At 38.5% G+C, this 27918-nt stretch overlaps 1 protein-coding gene across 3 annotated transcripts; it reads right to left on the reverse strand.

Moving 5' to 3' along the window:
* Positions 1 to 10080: 10080 nt before the first annotated feature.
* Positions 10081 to 27471, reverse strand: PTGFR (prostaglandin F receptor). Of its 3 annotated transcripts, XM_088526068.1 has the most exons (3): positions 26628 to 27471; positions 10450 to 10704; positions 10081 to 10150 (listed from the first exon to the last, which is right to left on the reverse strand). In XM_088526068.1, exons 1-3 carry the CDS (start codon positions 27414 to 27416, stop codon positions 10139 to 10141), a joined length of 1056 nt encoding a protein of 351 aa, XP_088382194.1. In that variant the 5' UTR covers positions 27417 to 27471; the 3' UTR covers positions 10081 to 10138. The 3 variants fall into 3 exon arrangements, with proteins under 3 accessions (XP_088382194.1, XP_088382195.1, XP_088382192.1); XM_088526069.1 differs by having other exon boundaries at positions 10081 to 10704; positions 26949 to 27471; XM_088526066.1 differs by having other exon boundaries at positions 10081 to 10704.
* Between the last annotated feature and the right edge of the window lie 447 nt (positions 27472 to 27918).

Genomic DNA, 27918 nt, shown 5'->3' on the forward strand with positions numbered 1-27918 from the left:
CCTCTCTGCTTTCATATTCTTTTCCAATCCACAAAATAAAAGTACCATTTACCACAAAAAGGCTGGTGCCCCTACATTTGCTCCAGGACATTCCCCGCAGTGCCCTCCTCTCTCTCGCAGTGCTGTGGGCAGCATGAACCACGTGACACCGTGTTACTGATTTACACCCAAGGGCACTTTACTCCTTGGCTTTCTGAAACTCATAAAAATGCCATAACCGCTTTTGGACAAACTGAAACTATAAATATTTCTGTTACGCTACAGTGAGGTCCCTGTTTAGCTGAGAGGAAACAAACTGCTTCAATCTTTCTCCGCATCTACACTACGAGCTCCCGTTGTGCTGAGCGCCACAAACTCCACAAGGCCATATGCTTTTAATCTCACTCCACAGAAAATGCTTCCTGTTGCACAGTCACAGCCTCTTCACTTGTATTTATACTGCACTGCGTCACATTGTACTTTTGCTCCGTTATTACTGCAAACTCATGTTCTTCCTTCCGTAATTATTATTAGCACTCTAAATAATCTCCAAAATCTCTTCAAGATCAGAAATAGTTCTTGCTCCGCACATCCTTTCCAGCTCCCAAGCATGCTATCTTATACGTACCTCTGTCAGCTCCACATGTGCTGTCCTGGTGAAACCATCCACATTCCAACTTCTTCACCAGTGCCTCTTATTGCCAGGAATACGTTGAAGATCCAGAGGGGAAATACCAGCTACTGCAGAAGAAATGACAGAGCAGCTTGCACAGAAGTGGGCATATAGCTCCCAGATGAGGAGCCCCCACAAATTTATCTGAGGAACTTGCCCACTTTGACCACACAGAGTCAAAAAGGCCTCAGGTAAGCGGAGTTTATAATTAGTGATTGCTCTCAGGTGGCCTCAATCTCGCTTCAGAAAAAAAAAAAAAAAAAAATGCAGCTTATTGGAGATGACGCCTGGGTACAATATTCTCACAAAGGAGTCTTTCATGTTAATTGCTTTATTATTGGAGAGAAGAAAAAAAAAGAAAAAGGCTGCATCAGAACAGAGTGTTTTTTTCCACCCTTTTCACCTGCGACAGGGGGTCCTATTCAGCTCGCTGTCCCTCTCACAGAGCTGCCCACCTGGGATTTCACCCACACAGGATACAGATTTCACCCACCTGTGATGGAGGTTTCACACAGCTGGGGAGCTGGGACTCCCAGAGCTGGGAGAGTGGACCTCTCAGAACTGGAAGTTTTTGCAGGGCTTGGACATCCCCCCCAATGGCAGGGACTGTGTTTTCACCCCGCTGCCCACTGATCTCCATCATGTCTGATAGTGTCCAACCCCGCAGGGTCTTCTCGGGGGGCTGCCCACACGTGGTGTTTATGTGGGGTCGGGAGGTACCTGCAGCATGAGGAGGAGGGTGAAGATGACACATGGCGTTGCCTCCTGGCACAGGCACCATGCAAAGGAAGGCTCTTCTGGAAGGGGTCTGCTGTTCCCTGTGTGACACAGCAAACTTCTTAACCCGCTTTATAGATTTATTCATATTTCTTCCAGCCAAGTTTTCTCCTTGTTTGGAGACACGGATTAGGGTGTGGAGATACAGGCTAAGCTCATTCGCTCAGGCCTTTGACTGGACTCTGTCAAAGCCATTTTTAAATCAGGAGGGCTCCATCTGCATCTCTCCCCATCACACACGCTGCCTAAAAATAAATTTACCAGGCACCATCAGACTTGAGATTTTACCTTTTATGATGTTATGCTGGCTTGGCTTTGTCATGCAGGATTTTCCCAGATGTTTCATGTTCTCACTTCTTATTAAGATATCTGGGATGCAAGCCGAGGATTGAGCTTGGCCTCAGGCAGATGCTCACAACAGGCAAACACCAGTCTCTATTTTATTCACATCCCCCAAGCTTTTTCTAAGGAAAGCAAATAAAAATGCATGCAAATAATAAGTTAGAACAGCATCAGCTATTCCTATTTATCTGTTTGAAATGAACATAACATCACAAGGAATGGCATCTGTCACAGAACAACTACTTCACAACTCCTCTTAGCAGAGCACATATAATTTCAAATTATTGACAGGACAAGGGGTAACGGGTGCAAGTTGAAGCATAGGAAGTTTAATCTCCATGTGAGGAAGAACTTCTTAACAGTGAGGGTGACAGAGCCCTGGAACAGGCTGCCCAGAGAGGTTGTGGCGTCTCCTTCTCTGGAGATCTTCAAAACCCGCCTGGATGCCACCCTGTGCCACGTGCTTTAGGTGTCCCAGCTGGAGCAGAGGACTAGATGATCTCTAGAGGTCCCTTCCAACCCTAACCATCCTGTGATTCTTTGATTCTGTGAATGATGTTTTCAGATTTCACAGTTTAGCGTGTACTTTGTAAAATGACTGTAATACTCTTGTCTGTAACAGGGGATTGTAACTGGTGCACAGACTCTATAACTCTGAAATTACAGGGCTATTTCTATTTTTTTTAGCTGAGGAAGTGAAATTGACTGATCAAAATGTTGTAGTAGATATGACAGTAAAGCACTAATTACTATACTGAGAGGAGCCACAAACACTTTCAGCATAGTTCAGGTGCCTTTATACATCCCAGAAGCACAGCATATAGCCTCTAGAGAACAAAAATCAGTGAACAAAAACAGTCATAACCCTAGGAAGAAGGCTGACTCAAAAGGCTAATTTTCTCTAAGTGAATATCCTAAAATTCAGTCCACTCACAGAAACTAGTGACTTCTTAGCATCAGCAGGATTAATTGTAGCACAAGCTGCTAGCCAAAGACCAGCAGTTTTTTGACGCAGTAGCTGATATTCCACCATTGGTATGTCAGCACAACAGTGCATGGTTTGCCTTAGTTTTGTTTTTTTTTGTCCTTTAACAAAACATCAACCTTCCAAATTAATAACACTAAGGAAGGTAATTCTTAATAAAGGAAGGTATGCAAGGTAGAAGAATCATCCCTGCTCAGTTAGACTGAGAAGTATAGTTACTACTTGACGACCTGCAATATTTTTATCAGAAAAGTAACTTTTTTTTTTTTTTTTTAGGTATATGAATCATGCTAACTTTCACTTGGCAAATGCCTGTCTTTATCTGAATACAGGAATATGGCAAAGATTACAAAAGTTCAGGTGAGAAACTTGTTTATCCCTTATATATTTTTAAATCACGTAGTGCTTTCATTTCAGATTCCCACAGAAATAAACTGGTTTGCAGCAAGACATTCACATGAGCAGTGATGCTTCAGCTAAACATGGTGAAACAGGAACATTTACATGGAATTGAAATGAAGCAGTGAGAGATGGTTTGTTGGATTCAGTTATATCAAGTTGAAAGTTATTTGCTAAGAGGAAGTAATTTAAAATCAAACAGTATTTCTTCAAACACAGAATGGTGTATTATACCTCTGTTAAATATTCTCCCGTAACTTAGAACCGCTCCATCTAAGTCAATGGGAAGTTAATGGCAATAAACTCAAGAGGAGCAGGCTTGCAGTAAGCTTAGCAAATAAAACACAATGCTAAACATCTAAGTGCTTTAGAAGTCACTTTACTGGTTCTAATGCTCTCTTAAAGTGAACCAATAAAACAACACAGCCTTAAAATGACAGTCATTCACTTAAGTGGTTTAGTGGTTACTGAACTGTACTAGACTGGTATTTCTGCATAAAAACCATAAGTACTTGTTGTATAAAAGAGAATAGTCCAATAAGCATTGAAAGAAAAATCATCCAAACCACCATCCTTCCTTCTGGCCATCAGCCTGTAATTAAGCACAATAGTGGGTTTACCCAAAGAGCAGGTGGAGCAGAGATGTTGGCAGCCACACAAAATTTAAGAGCTGCAACTGTGATGCATTGATTTGGTTGTTTTCAAACAGATAGCAGCAGATAGTGAAAGTGTTTTTTTCTCTCCTGATGCTTCTTTTAGCAATGTTATTTATTTTTTTAAATGTTATATTTTACAGGGGATTATATTTTTGTTGTTGTGGTTTTTGGTTTTCCCAAGAGCCTTTGCCATTTGCACAACACATTAAGTTAACATTACAGAAGCAGGCCATGCAACCCAAAGGGTATTTGATTCGAGAATGTTGGAGTTTTTTTTTTTTTTTTTTTTTTTTTTAAAGTTGTATCTATGGAGAGCCTGGGAAATAAAGGAAGGTTTCATGTATGGATTCACAGGAATACAGTGCCAGATGCTAACCCATTCATTTCTCTCCTGGACAAAAAAGAGATAGAAAGTAGTCAGGAATCTACTAGCTTAAATATTAAGTTACTTAAATGTGTGTTAATCAAATTAAACCCCAAGACTTGGTGGTGATCAAGGGAACATTGATTGGTAAACAAAGCTAACCAGACTAGTAAGTAGGATGAGGCCCGCATCCTAGGAGGAGCTCAAGGCCCGGGTGTCCACAACCGGAAGGAGACAGGCTGCTCCTCAGCCTTAAACTACCTCAAGTTCAGCTACTTCTAATAGTAACATCACAGACTAATGATGTGATGATCACTGATTATTGATAATGATTTTTGAAGTTAGCACACAGCTTGAGAAAATGCCGCTCTGGTATTCAATTTTCTCTGCCCCTGGGATCTTTTCACTCGGTATGATTCCCACACAGAGACCCATAAGAAGAATAAATCAGTGTAAAGATCTACTTTAAGTATTAGCTAATGTTGCCATTTTACATATCACATTAGCCTTAAACATGCTCATCGTGCCTCTGTACTGAGCTAGAAGAGTACCTGATGAGCTAGCCTTGAAATACACTCAGATTTGAATTCTGGATGTAAGTACACAAAGCCATTTGGTTACTTTTAAAGAAAACCTTTCTTGTGGACGGATCCAATTCATAACAATTTAAACTTTTACTGGGAGTTTGAAAGGGAAAGCCCAAACAGATCTAGCATGAAGTTTGTGGTCAAAAAAGATTACTTGAATGTACCTACAAATTTGCCAGTGAACAAGTGGCTAGAGTAAAAGTCTCTGCTCTCTGTTTCAGGTTGATGCTTTGGAATCAGTAAACACCAGTTTAGCAGGTTGACTAAGCCTCAGATACTCTCCTTCCCATTGCAATGGAAAAATACCAGAGAAAGAGAAGGGAAAATTATAACAGAGGTCACAACACCCACATACCAGATGAATGTTTCAAGTTCAAGGCTCCATATTCACAGGAACTTGGTTGTCAGGAGTGAAGCAATAATTGGACTACAGGGCTCACTGCAGTTTTCTGCTTAAGAGTGAGGCATTGCAGAATCTTCCACCTATCCTGCCTTTTTTTTTTTTTTTATTACAAACCAGAGTATTTTAATGCAAAGAATAGATGTTAAATTACCATTTTAGGAAGTGGATTTGGAGGTATATTGCTTTAGGCAATCATGGATTAAAGTTTTGCCTTTCTCATCTTCCTCTCGCGCCTACATTACACAGAACGGAGGAGCAGCAGCTAGTATGGGGCATTTCAGGCACATGGTGAATTTCAGAGCTGAAAACCAAGGCACAAAGGAAATTACAAGTCTGTTAAACACTGTTCACCTGGGATCTAAAAAATTTGAACCCTCAAAAGTATATGTATGTAAATACACATACAGTGCATACACATGCATTAAAATATATGTATATATATACACACACATATTTAAATGCTCCCCACAAACACATACACTTTTGTAGGGAATTGGAGCTACTTGCTAGCACTGCTATTCTGATGACAAATTTTAGTCTCAACTATTTTAATAGGTCAACCCATTATTGTCAATACACGGAAAAAATTGAATTATCATTGCAAGCTGCTGATGGGTGTTGTATCTATCTGTATATATGCAGAGCTCCACCTGTGCTAAAAGTTGGAGTGCAGATCTGTTCTAATTCACTAGACACTATCAGAGTGAAGTCAAGCTGAGAAAAAGTATGAATTATTACTTACCAAAACAGAAGAACAAGTACAGCTGATAGAGAAAAAAGAGTCTGCAATAGTCATTGCCTTTTTCAGCCTTGATGAAAAGAAAATAAAGGTGACCTAATTAGTTCAAATAACTAGGGGCTTGGAAAGTCTTAAAGAAAGAAGGAGTTGAAGAGTATATGATTTACACTTCAGAAATTTATGAGGATAAGCAGTGTAGGTCCCACTTACCAGCCTGATCTCTGCCTCTCAAGGGCATAGGTTCACAACACAGCTGAGTAAAATTAGCAGCTCTTCCAGGAGGGAGGTCCTGCAGTCACTCTCCATGCTGCTGCGCTTCTCCTTCATGCCATTACTGACATAAAGTGATCCAAGCTTGCTCCCTTTTTGATGGTTTAAAAATTTTTGGCATTTTCAGTCAACTCACCTCATCTCAGAGCAGCACCCAAACCCATGGTGGGAGCACATGGCCAGATATCGTCTCCTTCTTCCTTCTTTCCAGCCACGGGGTTGAGTCAGCTTGGGGTATAACTGAGCCCACAGGCAAAGCTGTGATATAATTGCAGCCTGGCAAACACTTGGGTGCAGAGGGGAATATCTTGTTGACAGTAATTGTTGTATTTACCACAGGAAAAGGCCTCTTTCTAACGCATCCATCTGGACATACAAATTATCAGAGGAAAGTGGATTGTAACAATGCTTGTTCCCTGTTGAGAACCAAATATAGTACTTTTCTCCTTGTTTATTCAGCCTGAGGTGAGAGTGGAAGCAATTAGACCAATACCTGTCATTGCCAGATCCCACAAGGCTGCGTGCGCTAATGATGAGCAACTCACCTTTGAAAAGTTCTGTGAGGATAGAACTAACCGCATGTTGTTGCTGAACCAACATATCAATACAGTACTAATGAGCACTATTGCTGAGATAAATATTCATGTCAGCTTTTGGCCAGTGGGCACATACTTTTTTTCCTTGCAGTTGTTCCTCATCACAGAGGGGTAAGCACTGGGTTCTGCTAAGGACACAAAATGCAACCACTCGTATTAAAAACCCCTCTTTTCTGTTCCTTTGGATCAACATATTCCCTTACTCAGTAAATATACAAATTAATCCCCATCTAGGAGGAAAACCTCATCTGTTTCAGGAATAAACATCTCCCTCAACATAATGACTGAATTGGAAGTCACAATTTATGGAAATCAAAGAACAGTTTTGTCATATTTGATGTTGGCAGATCAAAGAAATTTAGATTTAAAGGCACGTGAATTTTTGGGAGCAACGTGAGTTATCATAGTTGTTGTAAATTCCCTTGGGACTTTAGGGCTTTCCTCAGTATCTGAATGTTTAGAATTAGATGCCATGCTAGTCTCTGCAGCTGACCAGAGATGAGCTGTGTTACCAATAAGCTCCTGGGAAGTCTATCAGCAGGCTAAACTTGTCTAGAAGGTCCCGACACTCTGCTTTTAAGGATCACTTGACTACAGAAGTGGTCCATGTTGTTTATTAGTGATCCTGAGCTCATTCCTAACATCAAACAGAAGTAAAAATCAAATAAATCTTTACATACAAATATCTGAAAATGAACACCGAAGTAATAGAAAGGGCAAGCTTTGTCTCAACAATCAGATTGAAAAGACCTTGAACTTTTCTGCACGCACATCTCTGCATCTAGCTAACAAACTACAGGTATTTGTGTAATCCCTGTGATGAGCAACTTGTTACTGATGTCGCCTTTGCCTTTGGAAGCTGGTTTAAAATATCATGCTTTCTTATATAGCTTACCTTTTCTTTCTCTTTCCCACCTTAAGGATCTCCTTGGTCATTAGTCAGGAATGTGATTCAACTTTCTTCCACCAGAACACTCACTGCCCCTGCCTGCTCTGGAGACACTCATTACAGGCAGCTAATGACTGCAGACATAGCCAAGCTCCAAAGAGATCATTACTCACCACTACCCTCTTCTCCTTGCATGGGTAATATTCAGATCCTAGTGTGAAGCTCTCCTTTTTTTTTTTTTTTCTTAAATCTTATATTCTGTAAGCCACACAATTTACTATTCACGTAATACAGCACATTGCTGACTCTCCTATGAGACCAAATGCAATGATAATCAAATCATTTTGGTAACAGATCCATGGGTGACTGTATCCTGTGCTGTCTGTGTAGGCTACCATGTCAATAGGCAAAACAAAATAGTAGCAGAAAAGCTGCATTTTTTAGTGTATGTGAAACTAATCAGAGCCTATGTAGTATGTCGACAATTATTTGAATAGAAGCACGTTAACCCAAGCACTGAACGCTCTCAGAGCTGCCTTCAGTTGTGCATTTCCTCAGCATGGATCATCACAAGTTAGATTTATCTGCCATAACCTCTTAATTTGAGCAGGGCTACTCATATAAAAATAAAGTGGAGCTAGAGTAACACCTTCTATTTAAATTCTCATTGTCCTCCTAGCTACCTTCACGCTATTACCACATGTGTGAAAGGCGCTGGTTCGTGTGAAGCAAATGTGAATCTTTGTAGTCATGGTTATCTTTCAGTAACTTAGGCTCTCTTTTGTCAGACAAAAATATCATCAGTCTCGAGGTACAGTTTGATAACTTTAATGAGGGTCTGCACTTCAGTACAGGCTCTTTACATTCAATACGTATCAGTACACAAAATATAAGAAATCACATATACATATAAACTTTTTTGTTTGTTTTACAATTCAACCAGTATGAAATACACAAGTACATTTATTCACATAACAAAATGGAACATTGATGAGCTTCATTCACTGATCAAATATTTCTACAATTTATGGACCAATATTTTTCTGCAGTTGCTGAAACAACTATCTCTCTTAAACAACAAATAATTTATGTCAACAGATACATTGGCATCACAGTCTATGAAATGAAAAGGCCAGATTGAGCACTGACTTAACACTCTCACAGGCATCAGCAGAACCGACATGAAGCCACGGTGCCTGATTTATATCAGCATCAGCTCTGTACGTGTTTTATCAGCTCTAGAAATGAGGAATTAAATCACATTAAAAAAATTTCATTATTATTGGGTGATTTAACCCACTTATTTTTATCCTTTTTAAAGTATGAAGGAATCTTTAAATGAAAAAATATTTAAACCTTTTGATTTTTTATTTTTCGACTCAAACTATTCTCACATACAACATGAATTTGTATTTTGTGAACAGTTTTGGTCCCTCAGTTTGTCTTGATGGATTAATTTTTAACTGCTTCATTGAAATATACCAACGGTTCACTAATGAAGCTATTTGAACATAAGTATGTAAAAAATAACATTTGCCTCTTAAAACAATCTCTCTGCTACAAAGTTTCCACTACTCTCTCTTTTTTTGCTTTTAAGCAAAGTACAGTCAAAAAATTAAAGCTTTTTCTAGCAGCATTAAAGGGTTCCTTGTGTGAAGTGCTGGAAACTTTCTTGTACCATCAAATACGCTCAATATACCCAGCACTTAAGGTGCAGACCTTGCAAGAACTGAGTACACAGTTTGTTTTCACAAACAAACACACATTCACAGTGCAGTTACCTGCAAAGGTGCTCATCTGTTCACAAATTTTTAATGTGAGACAAGTGTGACCTTTTATAAATTAAGCAGATGTTCCTTACAGGCCTTTCAATATATGCATTCAACACATGAGGGGAATTCATCAGGAAACTTGCTTCAGTTGAGGGAAAATAAAACTGTTCTTTATACAGACTATATAAGTTTATGTCTGTCTGTTAGTTAAAACCTAATGAACGGACTAAAAACTGATAAATATATCAAAGAAATGTAACAGTAAACAAGCTGAACTGATCTGCTTCTAATTCCCATGGGGATCACATGGTACCTAGCATTTTATCAGGGATTTGAAAGCAAATTTTCCACTGATAAAGTTTGCAGCTCAAAAAAAACTGGCAGAACAGTAAATACTTAAGAGCTCAAGTCACTGAACCAAACAAACTAGATCATTTAGCAAGCTGGACACAAGCAAAGTGTCTTTTATACATCCAAATGGAAAAAGTCAATGCCTCAAAGCAAAGAGTACCCTTATGGAAAGGATGGTGGAACTTAGCCCTAGGAAACAACAACTCTGAAAAGAACTTTTGGGTATCACTCATAGATACAACCTACTCCTCTCTAAAAACACCTTGGAGACAATCTTCTCACTTGAATGTGCTCTTAAGAATTTTGGCAGGATTCTTAAGAAGCTTGTGTACTTTACTGTGTGTAAGGAACTCTGTTCACTTAAGTACCTGGAATGAGAAATATATGATGATTTATCATTATTTTATTACTAGTTTTGGAAAGAACGCATTCCAAAGTGACTTAAAACATTCAAGTGCAACTTTTGGAGTAGCAATATCAAACTGGTAAGCAACAAAAGCAAACCACTCACAATTTTAAACAAATATCAAACCACTGAGCCTTACAAGGATGCATTTAGGGCACTGCCAGTGTATGATCCTTGCCTCCATCGTTTCTTCATACACCATGTTTAATTTCATTGCCCTGTAGCACTGAGCGGCTGTAGATTTATTTGTTTGGAACTTACCGGTGACTCAGATATTGCTGCAACCTTTAAAGAATTTTTGATGGAGCTGAGTTCCCACATGTGCAAGTTTATGATGTGCATGCCACAACATCCCCTGGTAATCTTGTACAGGTTTTTAAGTACAGCTTTCCTAAGAAGAATGTATACCCAGGGGTCTAAAATCTGATTCCACGTTGCCATTCGGAGAGCAAAAAGTATTGTTTCACAGGTGTCCTTTGAATGATTGTCATTTATCCCAATTCTGGCCATAGTCACCTGAAAGATGGAATATTTTTTTAAGTTACATATCAAAAAGTACATCACAAGATCGTGTAAATATGTGAAATCATTTCAGGATTATCTTCTATCTTTCTGCCTTCAGAGCATTTTATTTACAAAATAAACATTTTTGTGCATGTAACATCATTCTAGAAAACCCCTCATGTTTTATAGAAGACATGCATCTGTCTCTACTGACCTACTACTGATTAAACTTGAGCACAGGATGGCAACCAGCCAGAGAGCATCCTCCAAAAATAAGGATGGATTTCTGTAAAGATTAACGAATTAGCCAGAATTTGGGGTAGCAAAGCATGCCAAGGCTATTCCAGAATTGGCTTGTTCAAGTATATAGGCCACTGTTATCTCAAACCAGAATATTTTTACAAAGGGTATTAACTTTTTTCACATTTTCCAAATAAAAAAAAGTCTGCCTAATGAATACAGCACCTTTATTTCATCAAAGAGCTTCATAAATCTTAAGCTGCAACAGAACACAGTTCATTTACCTCAGAGAAGAAGGGGTTCAGAGGTTTCTACCACAATTCAAGCCACGGTGACAAAGGCCACCGCTATCTCTCCTCTTGCTAATGGGGACAGAGAGGGCTTCATTCACCTGTGGAGGCAACAGAAATGCTGCACTTGGAAGGACCTCACCAGCCCATCGCTGTCTCAGTGGTTTCCCACCAGTGAGGGCACTCATTTTCCAGCACATACCAACAAGATTTGCTGCTGGCTGGCAGAGGATATCCCAAAGCTACACTAACTCACTACAGCTCCCCATGTAATGCCCTTCTTTGCAGAGCTGCAGCCTGAGCTGTGAACACCAGACTTGGTGAAAACCAGGCTGACGGTGGCTCATGCCCTGCAGAGACCTCCTTCGTGGGCGTTCTGCCACTGAAGTTTTGTAACCTGAGTTCCTGTGTGAAGAACGCCCAGCAATGCAAAGCCAGGAATCTGCCAGTAGACGGTAAATTATCTATCTCCACTATTAATGTTAAAAGCACATGAAGACTTTTTTGGTAGAAGGATGAAACACTACAAGGCTTTTAGTTCCAAAGCCTTTAAAGTGATAGACTAACTAAGAAACAGGATATTTTCCAACTAATACTATGAGTTATTGGGCACTGAAAGGCAGGGTCAGTCTGTCCAGTCCAGGGACTGGTATTTGCACAAGATACGTTACAAAAAAAGATTAAAAAAAATAAAAAAAGAGGAAATGCAGAGAGAAAATGCAGAGTGGTAGCTACCACTCAAGAATCCAGCAAACCTCTTATGTCTCTGCAAATAACTCACTGTGCTCCTGGGCCCTGCCTATACCTCACAATATCTGAGTATAAACATAAAGCGTGGAACAGAATGAACACATAAAAAGAGATCGCATTTTATTGGTTGAGGATTTGGTTAAGCGTTTCTATATGGACATTTGTGGGAGCAAAGAAGAGTCCCAGAAATGTTCTTAGGGAAGCTGGTAAGACTGGCAGCAGCACAGCTGGGAACCGGTATAAGGAATGTCTGAACATCATGCCAACACAAACAGTTATAATTCAGTTCCCTGAATCTGCTTTTCACCCTACCACTGTTGGGTGCATTCCTTCCTGACATCAAACTTGGACAACTCTGTTGGCTCTTGCACGGGATGTTTTCTCAGGACGGTCCTACATTTTATTCACAAGAAGTCCCACACCGCAAGCCAGACTCGGATAGGTTACTTCCTACTCATGCAAGTAGAGCTGGGCATGGAACAGCACCGTGGAGTTCATATACCAATGACTTTACTTGATGACTTTACAGACATATAGCTTGCTAACCTACTTCTTGATGTTTATGTGTGTTCTTCAGAATTCCATTTTCTTTTTAATCTTGCATCCTGTAAATTAATAAATAATTGATAGTTCCACTAGGATTTTGTAAAACTGTATTGTTTTCTCAATTCTCTCAAAAATAGTATTGTTATCTAGAAAATTTGTGAGATTCTTTTCCATCTAGTATCAATCACCTCTACATGAACCTTTTTTTTTTTTTTTTTATGTTTATGTTACTGGCAAAACAAAGTTGCTTTGTTTTGATTATAAATTTACTTACAAGTTCCATTTAACAATCAGGCAAGGTAATTTGTTATATAGTTATATGTATTCCAACACTTGGAGAAGCTTCATTAGCAGGACTTCATTTGTTACTCTTTGTGAATACTGGATAAGCACAAAGTAATATATTTAAACTCATAAGTAGAGCTTATATACATAACTAAATGCTTAAGAAACTCAGCTGGGAATCCCATTACTGGAAGTGTTGATATAAAACACTTTACCTAAGATTTTGTTTCATGAAGTAAGATTATTTTAACCATGTTACTTAAATTATTGGGGAGTATTATTCAGAATTAAAATACTGCTTATTTGTATTACTAAAAGGAATATAAAATGGTAGCCTGACTTGTTAAAGCTTTGTGATGTGGAGATTCCTATACAGGCCTGAGCTAACACAGAAATCTCAATCCAGTTCCATTTTATCCTAAAATTCTTATGGCAGAGTGGCAGTAGTGACAGACACGTTACATAAAACAGCCTCTAGCTGTGAAGCGGAACAGCTTCTCCACTTCTCCAAAGAGCTTGCATTATACTGGGAGCTCTTCCACATCTTCTGAGAAAAAAAGTGGATGGAAGACAAGTGAAAACAACTGGAAGCTTATCCTAGCAGAGAGAGGTCAAAGAGGAAAACATATCCTGGCTACTGGAGCATTTCTATAAAAGTAGTCTCATGAATTGTAGAACAAGATCTGAAACTCCAGCTAAAGAAGGGTAGAATGAAGATTTGCTGCTTTATCACATTTTTGTTTCAATATTTTCCTTTCAATTTAAATTAAAAAAAATACTAAGACATTCTAAAATAATAAACAACAAAAAGGCCTACTATTCCACCATCTATTTAAAGCGCTTGAATTAAAACATTCAAACAGCCTGTATTTGTTCCATATGTTTATGAAAGCCATGTCCCTGAACTGGCAGAAGTCACTGGCTCAGGAACTGGAACAAGCGCTGCCGCACTCCGCTAATGTCTGAGAGTGGGACCTCTTCCGCCGGCACAGGAAGGACACATCTTTTATTCTTACTTCAGTAATTCTGTTCAATAATATGTTGAAAGACAGGAAAGCTACTCAAAAACTAGAGTTTTTTTCCTATCATATAGGCTCATCAAGTTAGTATGATTAAGGAATTCTGCTCTCTTCCCAATAGCAACCAGTACATAAGCAGGAGAGTGAGAAGCAGAAATGTGATTACATTCATATCTGGTTGCCTTTGATGTCTTTAACTGAATTTAATACCCACACAGATTCAGCAGTTTGAATCAAGTAATCCTTATCTGGTAAATAAATAACTCACTCATTATATTTTTTTACATACCTAGAAATATAAGAATTAGGAATCTGAGTAGTATTTTGCTAAGCTATATAATGTTTACATGCATACAGCTGCAGTATGTCTCCCTAGTTTGAAAAAAAAAAAAAATTACCATATGATAAAACAAGTACATTCCTAAAGAAAGGTTGAATTGTAACTATAACAACCTCAGTGTAAAACACTGACTTTTTTAATCAAAGCTGTCTGCTCGTAGATTATAAAGTTGTTCTGACTCACGTTAGTCCTCACTAGCATATGGAAAGACCTGAGATTTCCCTGTCCCTAAAAATAAACAGAGAGAAGTCCAAATATGTGTCAGGCAAGAACTTGACACACTACATTAAACATTGACGTTACTTTTTTTCCAAAATCAGGTTTCACAAAACACTAGCTTACTTTGCAAGATCCAGAAAGTCTGATGGAAAAGTTTGAAAACATTCTGAAATTGTTGACTTCTTCAATTTTGCATCTAGGAGATAGCATCAGAGAATTGTCATTGCCCCAAGGGATAAAACTCAATGCAACAAATTGAAAAAAAAGCTCCAAAGCTTCACACCACTCCAAATATAAACATCATGCCTTTGATTTCCCTTCCAATTGGATCTCACTTATATGAGAACAACTAATAAGCTAAATGGCATTGCCGCTTACTCGCATTCCTGTTAATGCTCAACGACAGCCAGTCAAAACAAGAAGCAGACGTTACAGTTGGTTAGGAAACAAGAGAAACTGTATTAGTACTTTGATGCATTTCAACTTAGAGCCTCTAAATCCTGACCCTACCCTTGGCTTCAGGAAACTGTCTAAAAACAGGTCACCCAGAGATTGATTTGGAAAGCAGAGTAGATAGGCCAGTTTTGTTTTGTGCAAACATAAGTATCAGAAATTCTCTTCTCTGTAGATTAGCCTTCAGAAATTCCTCCTTTGTACCCCTGCGAGAATCTTACAGACTCTCCCAAATCCCTTCCTCTTCCTTTGAGTTTTAATACAAGCATAATCCACATTAATAATAATGGCTGATCTGATCACCCTTCAAAATCAGTAAGACAGATCTGGCAGGACATCAACTGAGCACCAAAGAAGGGACTGCAATAGCACAATATATTACATGCTCTAAAGCCATTTTATTAAATTAAGGCTCTGCGGGTATTTGCTATCCAGCAGTTCAGCCACAGCCGAATTAGCAGTATAATCACTTCTCACTGCTGCCAGACAGCCGCTCTGGAAGGGCTTTCTGCTCTTCCTATGCAGGCCCAAGCCCACTGAGGACTTCTCTATGCTGCTGCACTCTATTTCTACAGCATGACATTTTCATCATCTGTGATTTTATAGCTTTATGTAAAATACTAATATATAGCAACATACTTTCTAAACAAACATTCATAAGTATGTCATTTGAAATGACATTTTTATGCATATAAGAAATTATGAAAAATTCCTAACAAAAAAAATAAAATGTGCTAAGATGTTATATTCACGATTTACATTTTAACAACTGTCTTTGGTGTTATCATGCTCTATATGAGGCATGAATACAATTATGAAGTAAACATTATCCAAAAGAAGGATTTTGTGTGTGTGTGCACAAGGTAGCAAACTTCAACTGAAATTGGAGCTTTAATCTTCCATTCCTTGCAGGATACCTATCTGTACCTGGTTTGTAGCAACATAAATTCAAATTAATCTTGAACAAAGTATTCCTGGTGCCCTCACTTTGTTTCTCCAAAATCCAACTTGGATTCACAGTCCTTTCCTTCCTTTCAAGCCCTCCTCTGAACATAACAAATACTTTGGTTCAATTAGCTGAGAATGTAATTACTCTCACAGCTTAACTGATGAGCTTATTTCAAGAAAAAGTAGAATAGACGTGGATATAGAAGATTTTTAGACCTGAAAACTGAAGGCAATTTGCTTAATAATGAAAAGATAATGTCTATATCAGAGTCAAATAAACCAGCTGTTTCTTGAGCTCCATGTTTGAAAGTTCAGAAAAGAAAAGCAAACTTGCATAGAGTAAGAAACATGATGCTGATTAATAATATAACAAATAGCAAAAATCTCTTGTACCAAAAAATAAATCATATAGATGAGATGAAAATATTCATCGCTCATAAATGCTTAGATAAACTTTACAGTATAACTCCTAAATCTCTTGGGACCAGAAAGTAATAGAGCATTTCAAATACTGCATAATAATGACTGTCATGAGAAATGCAATCAAACAAAGTAATCATTTGGGGATAGAAGAACCGTATGTTATTTAGGGTCCATTCATTCTTCCATTAGGGTCAGCTGGGAAAAGCTTCAGACCCTGAAAATGGACTATCATTTCCTCTTTTATTGCTTTGCTCTTTCAGGTTTTCATACTCAATTAGAAAACAATCACATTTTTAATGGTTAAACAATCTCATTGGTTTATAAGCAATGAAACTGTCACTAAGAATGAAGTTAATCTCCAAATAACTACAGGAAAGTAGTTTCTGTAACTGCATAAGAAACACAGCAACAGATAAAACTGGGAGGGGATAGGAAAGAAGTAAAGGTCCATGGTTATAGAATGAATACCACATTTAATCACTACTTTGTAGAAGATCGAAACAGCAGCTTAGAAGTGGACTCTCAAACATCACCACGTTCATGCTGCTTGCTTTCTAAAGTCACTCTTGGCTAGATTTACAAGCCTGAAGAAAGACACGGTACAGATTCAGCACTCACCAACCACAGGAAAATCTGCTACCTACTTCTTCGAGAGCAAAGAAATGTTATTCTATAAAGAATGCTGTTCTTCGGCCATATTTGTTATTCATGTAAGAATACAACGATTCAGAGTAGGCAGAATTCTATAAGGATTCCTTGGACAGATTGCTCCTTGATTTCATAAAAATGCCACATAAACACAGACTTTCCAGCAAGAACCACCAAAACCACAGACATCCATGCATGCTAGAGGTGTACAAAGAAGGGGAAAGAATTCCATAATGATTTAGTCATCATATACATACTACCATATGCTAGTCTCTTCTAGAATTCAGAAATGCAGAATAGTATTGATGTGTGACTGTGCCTGCAAGACCTCAAATAGTTCTTGGTCCAAAATAATGAACGACATATTATCTACTAATGGAATCAGTCCTTCAGTGAAATTGCCTAAGAAATGACGAGAAAAAAAGGTTAATTTGCAGTTATACTTTATGCCTATTTATGTTTACCATATATGCAATGTATTCCCTCCTTTGTGCTTGCTTCTCTTAAAGTTTTAATGCCTCTCCATGCCGTAAGGCAGCAGGGACTGTAGCTGCCCACATGCCCATGGGCAGATGGCTCTTCCTCCCCACATCCCCACAGCCTAATATTATTCAAAGCATGGGGGACAAGGATGCTTAAAAGCAGACTCACTACATCCTATATATCCTCATTCATTCCTGCAGCTCTGGAGTGCCCATGGAGCAAACGTGTCCAGAGCACTGCTAAGTTACCTACAGTCGCTGTCAACACAGAGGTCTGGGACAACTGGCTGGGGACTCAAGATTGATCATTAACTGTTACTTCTCCAATGACAAAGTGATCCTCTGCTTCCATGAGTTTAGTATTGAAGCTTAATTTTCTTGAAAACTCCAGTCCAGGACACTACTCACGCAAAGCCTTATCTTCAGCCTTTGTACAGAAAAGTCAGCTCCAAAGCTGTTCAAACCTGTGCGTTACTGAAGAAGGTCTTCATGCTGCCCACTAAAAACAGGGCCTGAAAAGGGGCTTGCAAAATGCTCTGCCTTTCCCTGCAGTGGATGGGTGGAATCCTTCAGCAGGAGAATTGCATTACTCAGAGCACGGCTCAGGGTCACCATACACTCAGCAGCTATTTCACCTCATCCAGTATGAGAAGAATGAATTGCAATTACCAAAGCTTCACTGTAACACTAACACAATTTCTGCACTGCTCTGCCAGCAGAGCTCTGACCATTGGTACTTTACAGAGCCCAATATGGGACTACACTCCTGTTTTGCAGGGCACTATACACACATGTGCTAAACAGACACTTCTCAGAGAGTTTAGTAACACAGGTAACCAGGCAAGATTCAACAATTTGTGAATACTTTAATGTAAAGAATTTAGTCTTAAAAGCCAATTAAATAAGAATGAAAATTAGAATCAGGGAAAAATTGTTCTATTTTAAAACTGCCACTGCCTTTCTAGTTATACTTAAAAAGTGGTGTCTTAAAGCGCTTAACAAGGTATTTCACTTGAAGCATTTACAAGTAATGGTCTCAAAGATGAGCTGATTATACACTACCATTGAGATGAATACATTCTGGCAGAAGCTCCTTATCACCACTGTAAAAAACTAAGATTGTGAATTAACACCATAATAGTATTTCATAGGATATATGAAAGTATAAGGAACACTGAAGTCTCTCAAGTTGTAGCTGGTCAATATAGAGAGGTTTCTGGAAACGTTTCATAAGACTGTTTTTGTCCAGGAGACTTTTCAGCAACAAGTTTACCATTTAAAGACTTCTGATACTCGGGAAAAAAAGATCTTTCTTAAAATAACAACCCAATAATAATTATGCGCTGTATGACATTTTCCATAAATGGTTATGACGTACAAGATATTTTCAAGTAAGAAAGGCACAAATAAGTGTCACGTCTAGGAAACAAGAACAAGCCAGTCGAATATTAAACAAAATTAGGATGTAACCTCTCATACAGGCTTCCTTTTCAATATCAAGCACAGAACTTCAGAAAGGACCCGTCTCAACAAGCAAGGCAAGGTCCTGAATGGCAAATATATTTGCCTCAGGATTTCAAAATTTGTTCTGTAGGGATGCCAACTTCAAATCTGGAAAAAAAAAATATGTGAAAATCACAACGATTTGGAATTAAATATTTGTTTCAATGTTTAGATCTTTTTATTTTAATATATACATTATACTATATACATTTAAAATTAAAGTGACAATCAATTTTAAAAGAAAAAGAGGACTATGTTATTTTGAAAGTGCAATGTTTTCATGTTGCTGAAATTCTACCTTCCCTACATTTTCACTGTTTTTTTGTTGGCACACTCTGGTTTCAGAAAAGTGTTCTAACTCAATTTTTTCTAAACAGTACATGTAGACATAAATAATAAAACTATAATTATGCTTTATAAAGTGTCTAGTAGTGGACACTTGTGATTCTCTACTCTTATTTCTTCCCTGGCTCAAATCACTACTACAGGACCATATGCTCTCCACTGTTCGTTTCTTCTCCAGAAATTCTCTACTGGTGAGAGAATCTCACAGCTACTTAACTCCCTGCCTTCTGTGTGAAGGAGGTGTACACTTGATTTACAAGCATAGCCACATTTAATACTGAATTTATAAGCAGCCTATGATAAACTGTGCCCTGGCCACATTTAAAAACATTTTTAAGCAATGATTCATGCTTCTCAGAAAGGCTTGAGATCAGAACTGTAGAAATTTTAGAAGGTGAAAATGGGCACAGACCACTTCTGTAAACTAAAACAGTTATCTCTGAAATTCAGCATCATTTTCTGTAGACATTCTCTTTTGAGAATACCTAACGTGACACACTGCATTTCTCATCCAACCTGTGGAAATTTTCCCACTCTTCCTCTTAAGAATATAAGGCAAAAAAAAAGATAAACAACATTTTTAAAAATACATGGAAATTCAGGGATGTCCAGTGCAACATACATGAATTCAAAGAGTTTGACTGAATTTTTAATTGCATTAAATTAAGATTTTTTTGTTTTCTCTGCAAACATTCACTCTTTCCCTGGAGTAATTTTGTGGTGACATAGATCTTTTTGTTAAAAAAAATCCACAACAGAATGAAAAATCATGATCAGTTCCCGATCTCTCCTCATCCCATCTCTCTATATATTATGAAGCTTACGCAGAAATTAATTATTTACTGCCCCTAAACTGGTTGAAATCAATTAATAAATCTAAAATATGTTGAGAGGGAAACTTTATTCCACAGGAAATTCAGCTAAAATGACAAGTCTTGAGACTAACAAAAATTCCAATCAAAATGAGTGTTCTTTTCCCCAGAATCTTATTAACTCCTCAAATCAGAGATTTAATATAAAGTTTTTTTTTGGCCCTGATAGTAAAAATGGCAAGGTAACATTTCAGTGATACAACTGCATAAGCACAGTCAGAGGAACTCCAGCAAGAATTGAATTTTCACAGTGTTAAAGGATTGAGAAACTTAGCGGGGAATTAGAAGACGACCATACGAGGGAGAGCCCTTCTTCCAGCTTTCCTTGAAAGACCAGCAAACCCATATGATAAATTCTTTTTCTCCAGAGGAACTTGGGGATCATTTTATTCAGTCAAATGTTTGCTCCTGTTTTGACAGAGCAAGGCCTGAAGAAGAAATAAAAACCTGTAATAATTATTACAGGATGGATGCTTTTGATTGAAGAGCCATACCTGGCAGACATTTGGCCTTTTCCTTTCCCTACAATTTTGGTTCATTTATTAAATACTCTGTGGCAGAATTGGGCTCCTGAGACCACACTGCCCCAGCAGACACAACAGTAACGTCTCTGTGGCCATTGGCACAGGGGCTCTTGCAGCAGGTCACCAGTCCTGCCGTGGGCAGACATCAATTTTATTTGCTTTATTCTAGCAGCACACTCCATCTTCATAGGGCATCAACAGACAACAGGTTTCCCATATTTCAGACCAGCAAAACAAGACATAGATTCAATGACAAAAGCCAGTTAGACCACAGAAATTATCACCATTATTTTTTTTTTGAAGAAGAAAATACATTTTTCCCCCGATAGCAATTTTCACAGTGGCACTCAAAGCAGCAGTGTTAGCTAGAGAAACATACTAAACAGGATCTCTCTCACCCTTCAGAAATAGATGACTGGAAATTGAAAACTATTTTATTCTTGCTCAAAGGAAATTCCTATTTTGCAGTGCCCATGTTGTGTGCCATTAGTGCCCAAGTGGCTGCAGCTTTGCGCGAGACAAGTGACATTTTTTTTAGTTATTGTTTTGTTGTAGAGATAATAAAACCAGCAATACTTAAAGGCATCCAAAGGGCAGCAAAGGAGCCATAAGCCCGTGTAAATGATGCCCATTGCTCACACAGATGGAAGGGGTATAAAGGCAATCCAAGCAGCCTGCTAGTAAAAGAGTGCAGGACAGAGGCATGGAGGGACAGAGCTCAGGGGTGACACGGGTACAGATTCACGGCACACGGTCACACAGTGCACACAGTTACACTCACAGAGACTGAAACGGGGTGTGCAGAGGATCGCCTTGGACAAAAACGCAGGTGAAATACCTTGCATTACCACGGCCTGAGAGTTATGCCGAGCATGCAACCCGCTGACCCCTGCCAACACGTAAAAACGTTGGGTCTGACGGAGCACCGGCACCCTGGGGCAGCAGCCTCGCATCCTCGGCAGAAGTTTGCCCAGCTACAAACTCCTTTCAGACCTAGGTGCACCCAGTCACACCAGCAAGCCCTGCTCCACAAGACAGTCTGAGGACAGCGCAATGCAGGGATGAATTCAGAGAGAGCCAGCTAAAATTACTAATTGGAAAGGGAAGAAAGGGCAAGAGCAAAGGCTGCTAGAAACTAATCTAGGCTGTGAAAAAAGCAGATGAGTGAGGGCCAGTTTAATCACATGAAAAAATAACTGACATCTTTTCAAACCAAACACAAGGGATAGCTATTTTCTGTATTAGAGGGAAGGTAAAACTAGAATGAAAGTAGTAAGACTAAAGTATGAAAAATATATTAATAATCAAATTTAAAAGTATTTTTCTCAAGCCAAAACTGTGTTCCACAGATGAAAAGGATTAGACATTTCTCCATATCATAACTTTTTCCTGTATAAAAAAATCACTCTGAAACAACTCCCTCCTGTCTCTAATTTCAGGATGTTCACTTTGCTACTCCAAAAACAAAACTTAAAACATCTTTTTGCTTTGAGCCCCACAGAACTTGTTGCACTGCAGTCAGAATCCGCTCATAAAAATATAGCTCCCAAAAAAAGCTGTTTCATGACAAGACAGACTTAGAGTCACAGCCAAAAGAACAGCTTTATATAACCATCTATTTCATCACTTGTGCTTGTCACAAAATGCTCCGAAGTAACAATCTGCATTGGGAATCCAGCACTACGGGCCAAATTTATCCAACAAAATTCACAAATCCTTAGGAAAGGAATAAGACACTAGTAAGGATTAAGAATGGATGACTCATTGTAGAGAGAAGCTGAAGTTCGTATCTCCAGAAGGCATTTTCTGGAATAACCTCTTCCAGCGCAGAACTACTTGAATTGACAATTTAGGATCTGATAGCCACAGAGCAGGGTGCTGCTGCAAATCACCAGGTATACAAATTTGCAGAAAATTAATGAATTTCATGTGAGTTTTTTTGTGATTTCCTTTCCCTTCTAAACTCCCCAAGTAGAGAGAAATGTTTCCACACAAGGGAAGAACCACTTCTTCCCTTGTGTTCCCTTGATCAGGGCCCAGACAGCACATCCCTCACTCTCTGTATTTATTTACAGAAAACCTAGACTGACTTCATGGTCCTTTCTCCCGCATCCCAAGGCTCCATTACAGGATTTCCATAAAGTGGCAAATCCCTAGAACACTGCTCATTTTTGAATAAGCAAGCAAGAGGGAGCTCCAAAAGAGGATGGGCAGAAAACCCCTGTCCAACTACTGCAGGCAGAGATGCGTGAGAGCCATGTAATGGCCTCTTCGTTTGAAAAATGCTCCACATCTCTAGGAATCTTAAAAGGGAGATTGTAATAGATTACAGCATATTATCTGCATTATATAAGCAACAGGCGCTGGCATGTGCCTGCCATAGCCAAGACGGCAGCAGGTTTCTGCTTCTTTTGAAGGAAATTGGGCAAAAAGCATCAAAAAGGTTCACAATCCCTGAGCAGGTGTACAAGCCAAGAGCAGTTTCAAACCAGATACCACAAAGGAAGAGCCAGGGTCAAATCAGAGAATAACTTTACCACAGAAGAATGATTGAAAATGTAATTCCACTTTAAAATATAGGTGAAATAAATCTGCAGACGGATTAAGTATTGGACAAACTCGATTTTAGTAGCCATGCCCAGTGAGAGTTGGTGTAACTCAGAAAAGATTAAAAAAAATAAAAATAAACAAACCAAACCTGCTGTCAGATAGATAATCACACTAAATAAGTGTGATTTAGCAAGAGCTCTTGCCACGTGTAGCATAAACTGTGTTGCCTTCTGCTTTCTCTTCCTAGGGTTTGTTTGATCTTACCTGATTTCAGTTTAGGTAGAGGCAAGTCATTCTCACACAAAGTTTTACTGTAGAAATGCACACATTCCTTGGACAGACAGCAAGGGTGAAATTCTCAATTCAGAGATTAATACTGGATGGTAAAGATCAGGATTTCACTGTAAGTATATTTTATTTGGTAAAAAGGAAATGTGGGGACACTTAAAAACAGAAAACAAGCAGCCTTTAATAAGGTACTCTATAAATGCTCAAGATTTAAAATCAAGAGCTATCTAAAATAAGTATTATTTAAGCTTTATATGGGGATTTTTCCATCCATTTCTCATATTAATTACTATTTGCTGTCCTTTCACACATTTGCAAGGGTGCCTATCTAGATGTGTTTATATATATATACTTGCAAATATATTTGCACATGTCTAGTGAAGTTATGATCTTTAGAAGTAAATAGAAGGCTTTCTATTGATTTCTCTGTGTTCAGATTTTACCTGTGATTTACGTACAGCACTGTGTAAGAACTGTTTAAATACATAAATGAATGCAATACAAATATGTATTTAGCTATTATAACTTCGTCAATAGACACCTGCTCATATATTTTTCAAGAAATATTTATTTAGGCATATGCAGATGAAGTTACAGAATCTAAATCACTCTTTTCACAAATGAAAACCCCTGAGAGGTTCCAGGTAAGCAGGATGTGTGGATTTGTATCATCACTAATCATATGCCTTGATAAATTTTGAATCCCTTTATACTCATAAAATGCCATATGGCACTCAAAGTGCCATAGCAGTGTAGCAGTATGTTCCTGACAAAATTTTATTCCACTTAATCTGTACGCTTCATGTCATTCCAACAAACTATTGCTAAATTCATGTGGTACATAGAATTCTGTTTGTGTTCAGTGTGCAAAATACCCTCAAAGATTTGGTAATTCACAGAATTAACGTTGATGTACACTCTATGATCCTACCACATAAGAAAGTATCGATGAAGAACTCCAGCCCTGGGACTAGTCACATATGTAGAATTAAATAAACACAAAAATCACAGAAGCAACAAACTGTGACCATAAATCCATTTCAAGGAGTAGACCAGGCACAGTCTACAAAAGAAAATATCACCCTGAAAAAATATGCTTATTCTTATACTGTTCTGGACTCTAGCCAAATAACACAATTCTTAGGTACCCATCTCATTGCATTTCTCCGACTGCAGTAGTCTAAGGCTATCATTACTTCCTTGAAACTTTGTTTCAAGAACTAAATCCTATGTTACACTGATCATTTTTACCTTTTTTAATTCTCATTTTAAATGTACATTTGCCTGTATTACAGAACTATTTTCCTTGCTGCCAGGCTAATCTTCTTGAAAGCTGGGTTCATCTCATTTCAAAAGAGATTTAAAAGCAAAGTACCAAGTGTTCTCTGAGCATTCAGATCTCTATCAGATTTGCACCCAGAATTTATACAGTACCTGCTCAACCAAACCAGGGTTGCTTCTCCATCAGCACCTTCCTGCAACACAGCCTCAAAAATTATCAAGTACAAAATTAAGCAAGAAATAATTCACTGGCCTACCTCACCAGTTGAGGAGAATGCCAAACTCTAGGCTCTGGAAAAAAAATTTACTGGAGTAATAATTCATTTTCAAATACAACAGCTCTTTTGACACCCAAAGGCTTTTGAAATGAAATTAATTGCAATTATTAAGGATAGTTCAATTAATTGAAAATAAATATTGAGAATGGATAATGTACTCCTTTTCATAGAAAAGTAAAGCAATTGCTTCAGTTGCTCTTCTTGATAATTTTGCTGTGTTTGCCCCAGAGTAATCTAGTGAGATGAGTGGATATCTGGAAATAACTACACATTACAAAAGCTTGCTGTCATGTTCTGATTACTCTATTTGCTATATACAGCTGTCAGGACACTAACAAAAGCAAACATGAAATTAAAATATTTTGCAGACTAAATCTAGAAAAATCAAGAAAGAAGGGAGAAAAAAAAATCTGTCTGTACTGACACAAGTGACCAAGTTCTTGTGCGTTTCAGGGAAGCATGGATTTAGACCAAATTTCTGCAACAAAAGATAAATTTAGATGCTACTTGGCTAAATACACTCAGCTTCTGCAGCTAGGTTACTGTCAGCATTTGAACTAATTCTGGACTGGTTCAGATACCCCCATACTATAGCATAGCCAGTGAGCAGATGAGATAAAACTGGATCTGATTCAGATCTCAGACTTAATTTTCTATTTTTGTGAACCCCATAGCTAAAACCAAAATTGCTCCTCATTCACGTCAGTGGAAAACTATGGGACCTTGTTTCTAGGAAACAAATTAAGATTTAATATTATTTGTGACTTAACCTCTCTCACCCTAGACAAAATTAAAACTTCTTCAGTCAGATTTACTACACTAGACAGACACAATTAATATTAGCTTTCTAATGCCATCAGACATTAGCCCACAAAATTTTTTTCCGGTTCATAATCTGGTTTCTTTCGACACAGCATCCTGGGAGAGAACACACTAACCTGATCAACACTCACAGCTTTGAAAGAATCACAACAGTCAGTGCTAGCGAGCAGCCCTTAGTCACATCTGGGACAGCCAAGAAAGCACTGAGTACGCAGAGAAATCTCTGTGAGGGATCTGTCCAGACTACAAACCTGGCTTGTTCAGACCTAAGCAAGTTTTTATATTAACCCCTAGTCAGCAACTATTTTTTTAACATAACTCTAAAGCAAAGTCCAGAAAAACTTGTAAATAGAGAAGAAGAATTTTAGTTTCTTAACTGCTATCTCCCGTAGGATAGTTTGCAAGTAGCAGTAAATCACAGTGAACACACTATGATCAGTAAAGAACATTACAAACCTCAGTGAAGACCAAACAGATAAGCCACCTTGCTGAACGCTTTCACTGAATTTCTTGAGCAAGCTCAGCAATTGCTCTAGTTTATTCTAGCCATCACTCTGCCTCCCCACTGCCTGCTCCGTCGGAAATAAACTCTTCATGGTACATTTTGCTTAGTCTGTCTCACTTATGATCAGAAGTGCAGAATAAAATTATTATTTTAGTTACGGACTCGCAGGTACATATATCACAGGCAACGTGCTGCAGAACTAATGCATTAAAATGTGAACGGAGCTGTTACCGCAACTAGAGCGCCTTAAAACCTGGGGATAAAAAAGGGTAAGTTTTAGACAGCGATGCGCATTAAAAATTGGCAAACACGTTAGGCTCTTACCAGGAATGGACTCCAGCAAATGCAAGAAACACACATTATAGCCAAGAGCTGAATGATCATTTCAAAATGATGAGATCTGCCTTGTCTTTGTTGACTTTTAAATTTGACTCTTAAGAGGGTAATTCCTGTGACAGCATTGCACAAGAATGAAATAGCAAGGGCCAGTAACCCAAGGCAAGAAAAAAGTAAGAGATAAAATCTGTCTTCCCAGTCCTCAACATGTTCTGTTTTATAGAAGCACCAGGTCCTCGATGCTTGAATTTGATAGGCTCTAAACCTAAGAATAGGCAGCAAAGCTATAAGAACAGCAAACAGACATACCATAGTCAACATCATTTTCACATGTTTAGAAGTCATTTTTGTAGAGTGAAAGATTGGCTTAGTGACTCCAATGCAACGTTCAACAGCCATTACACTGCCCAGGAAGAGCGGGCACAAACCAAAGAACACCATGCAGATGCCAAAAACACTGCAGAGAATGTTGGACTGGTTAAAGCGAATCCAGTCTTTATCGGACGCGTACACGAACACTGCGATGGCTCCGTTGATGAGGTGGCCAAAGAGATCAGTGATGACCAAACCGCTAGCAAGGAGCAAAAAGGAGGCTTTCGATTTCTGTCTAAATCTCTGATATGCCTTCATAAGAATTGCTATTGCAAGGCTGTTCGACAATATTCCCACTGTCATGAAGATTATTGAAAAGAAAACTGAAATCTTCTTCTCTGTGTGGCAGGTTGTGTTTTTTAAGATTCCAAATCCAGCCAGTCCTGGTGATTTTGAACTGTTCATGATTAGGAAAGGGGAGGCAGTGCTCAAAACATTTCAGCAGTCTTGCAATCAAGAGGCATCTGTAATATTAAAAACAAATAAACACACATTGTAAAAAGCATGCCATTGTTCCAGTGACATTTGAAGCACAAATTCCACAATATTCGCCTGTGGTACAAATCTAATTTCCCTGTTTTCTCAGTGATATGATACAGCATCATGTTTTAGTGCATTGGGCACAGGGTAAAGCAATTATCCACGTGCATCACAGAGCATAGATAAAATGCACAGTATGTTCATGGTCTCGATGTATGAAAGGTAAACAAAGTATAAAATGTATGTAATACATATATAATGCACATGTTCATAAAATGCACATGGATCAGAGCAACTGCAAGGACACGCTGGTGGTGAAATTGCAATTACGAGCGAAGGTTTTTGCAACCTATTGCTGCTATAGAACTATTTATCAACCCAACCACAGCGAAACACGCAGAGCTCCAACGGGGCAGCTTTGAGCCGA

Source organism: Tinamus guttatus, unplaced genomic scaffold, assembly GCF_059628265.1.
Source record: "Tinamus guttatus ecotype Peru unplaced genomic scaffold, ASM5962826v1 Tinamus_guttatus_pri_ptg000242l, whole genome shotgun sequence".
NCBI classification, from domain to species: Eukaryota; Metazoa; Chordata; class Aves; order Tinamiformes; family Tinamidae; genus Tinamus; species Tinamus guttatus.

Bases quoted from the DNA above. Each gene is read 5' to 3' on its own strand.
- PTGFR (XM_088526066.1), bottom strand. From the start codon at position 27,416: ATGAACAGTTCAAAATCACCAGGACTGGCTGGATTTGGAATCTTAAAA. The intron at 10,705-26,627 runs GTAAGAGCCTAA...TCCATCTTTCAG, and splicing joins TTTGCTGGAGTCCATTCCTG to GTGACTATGGCCAGAATTGG.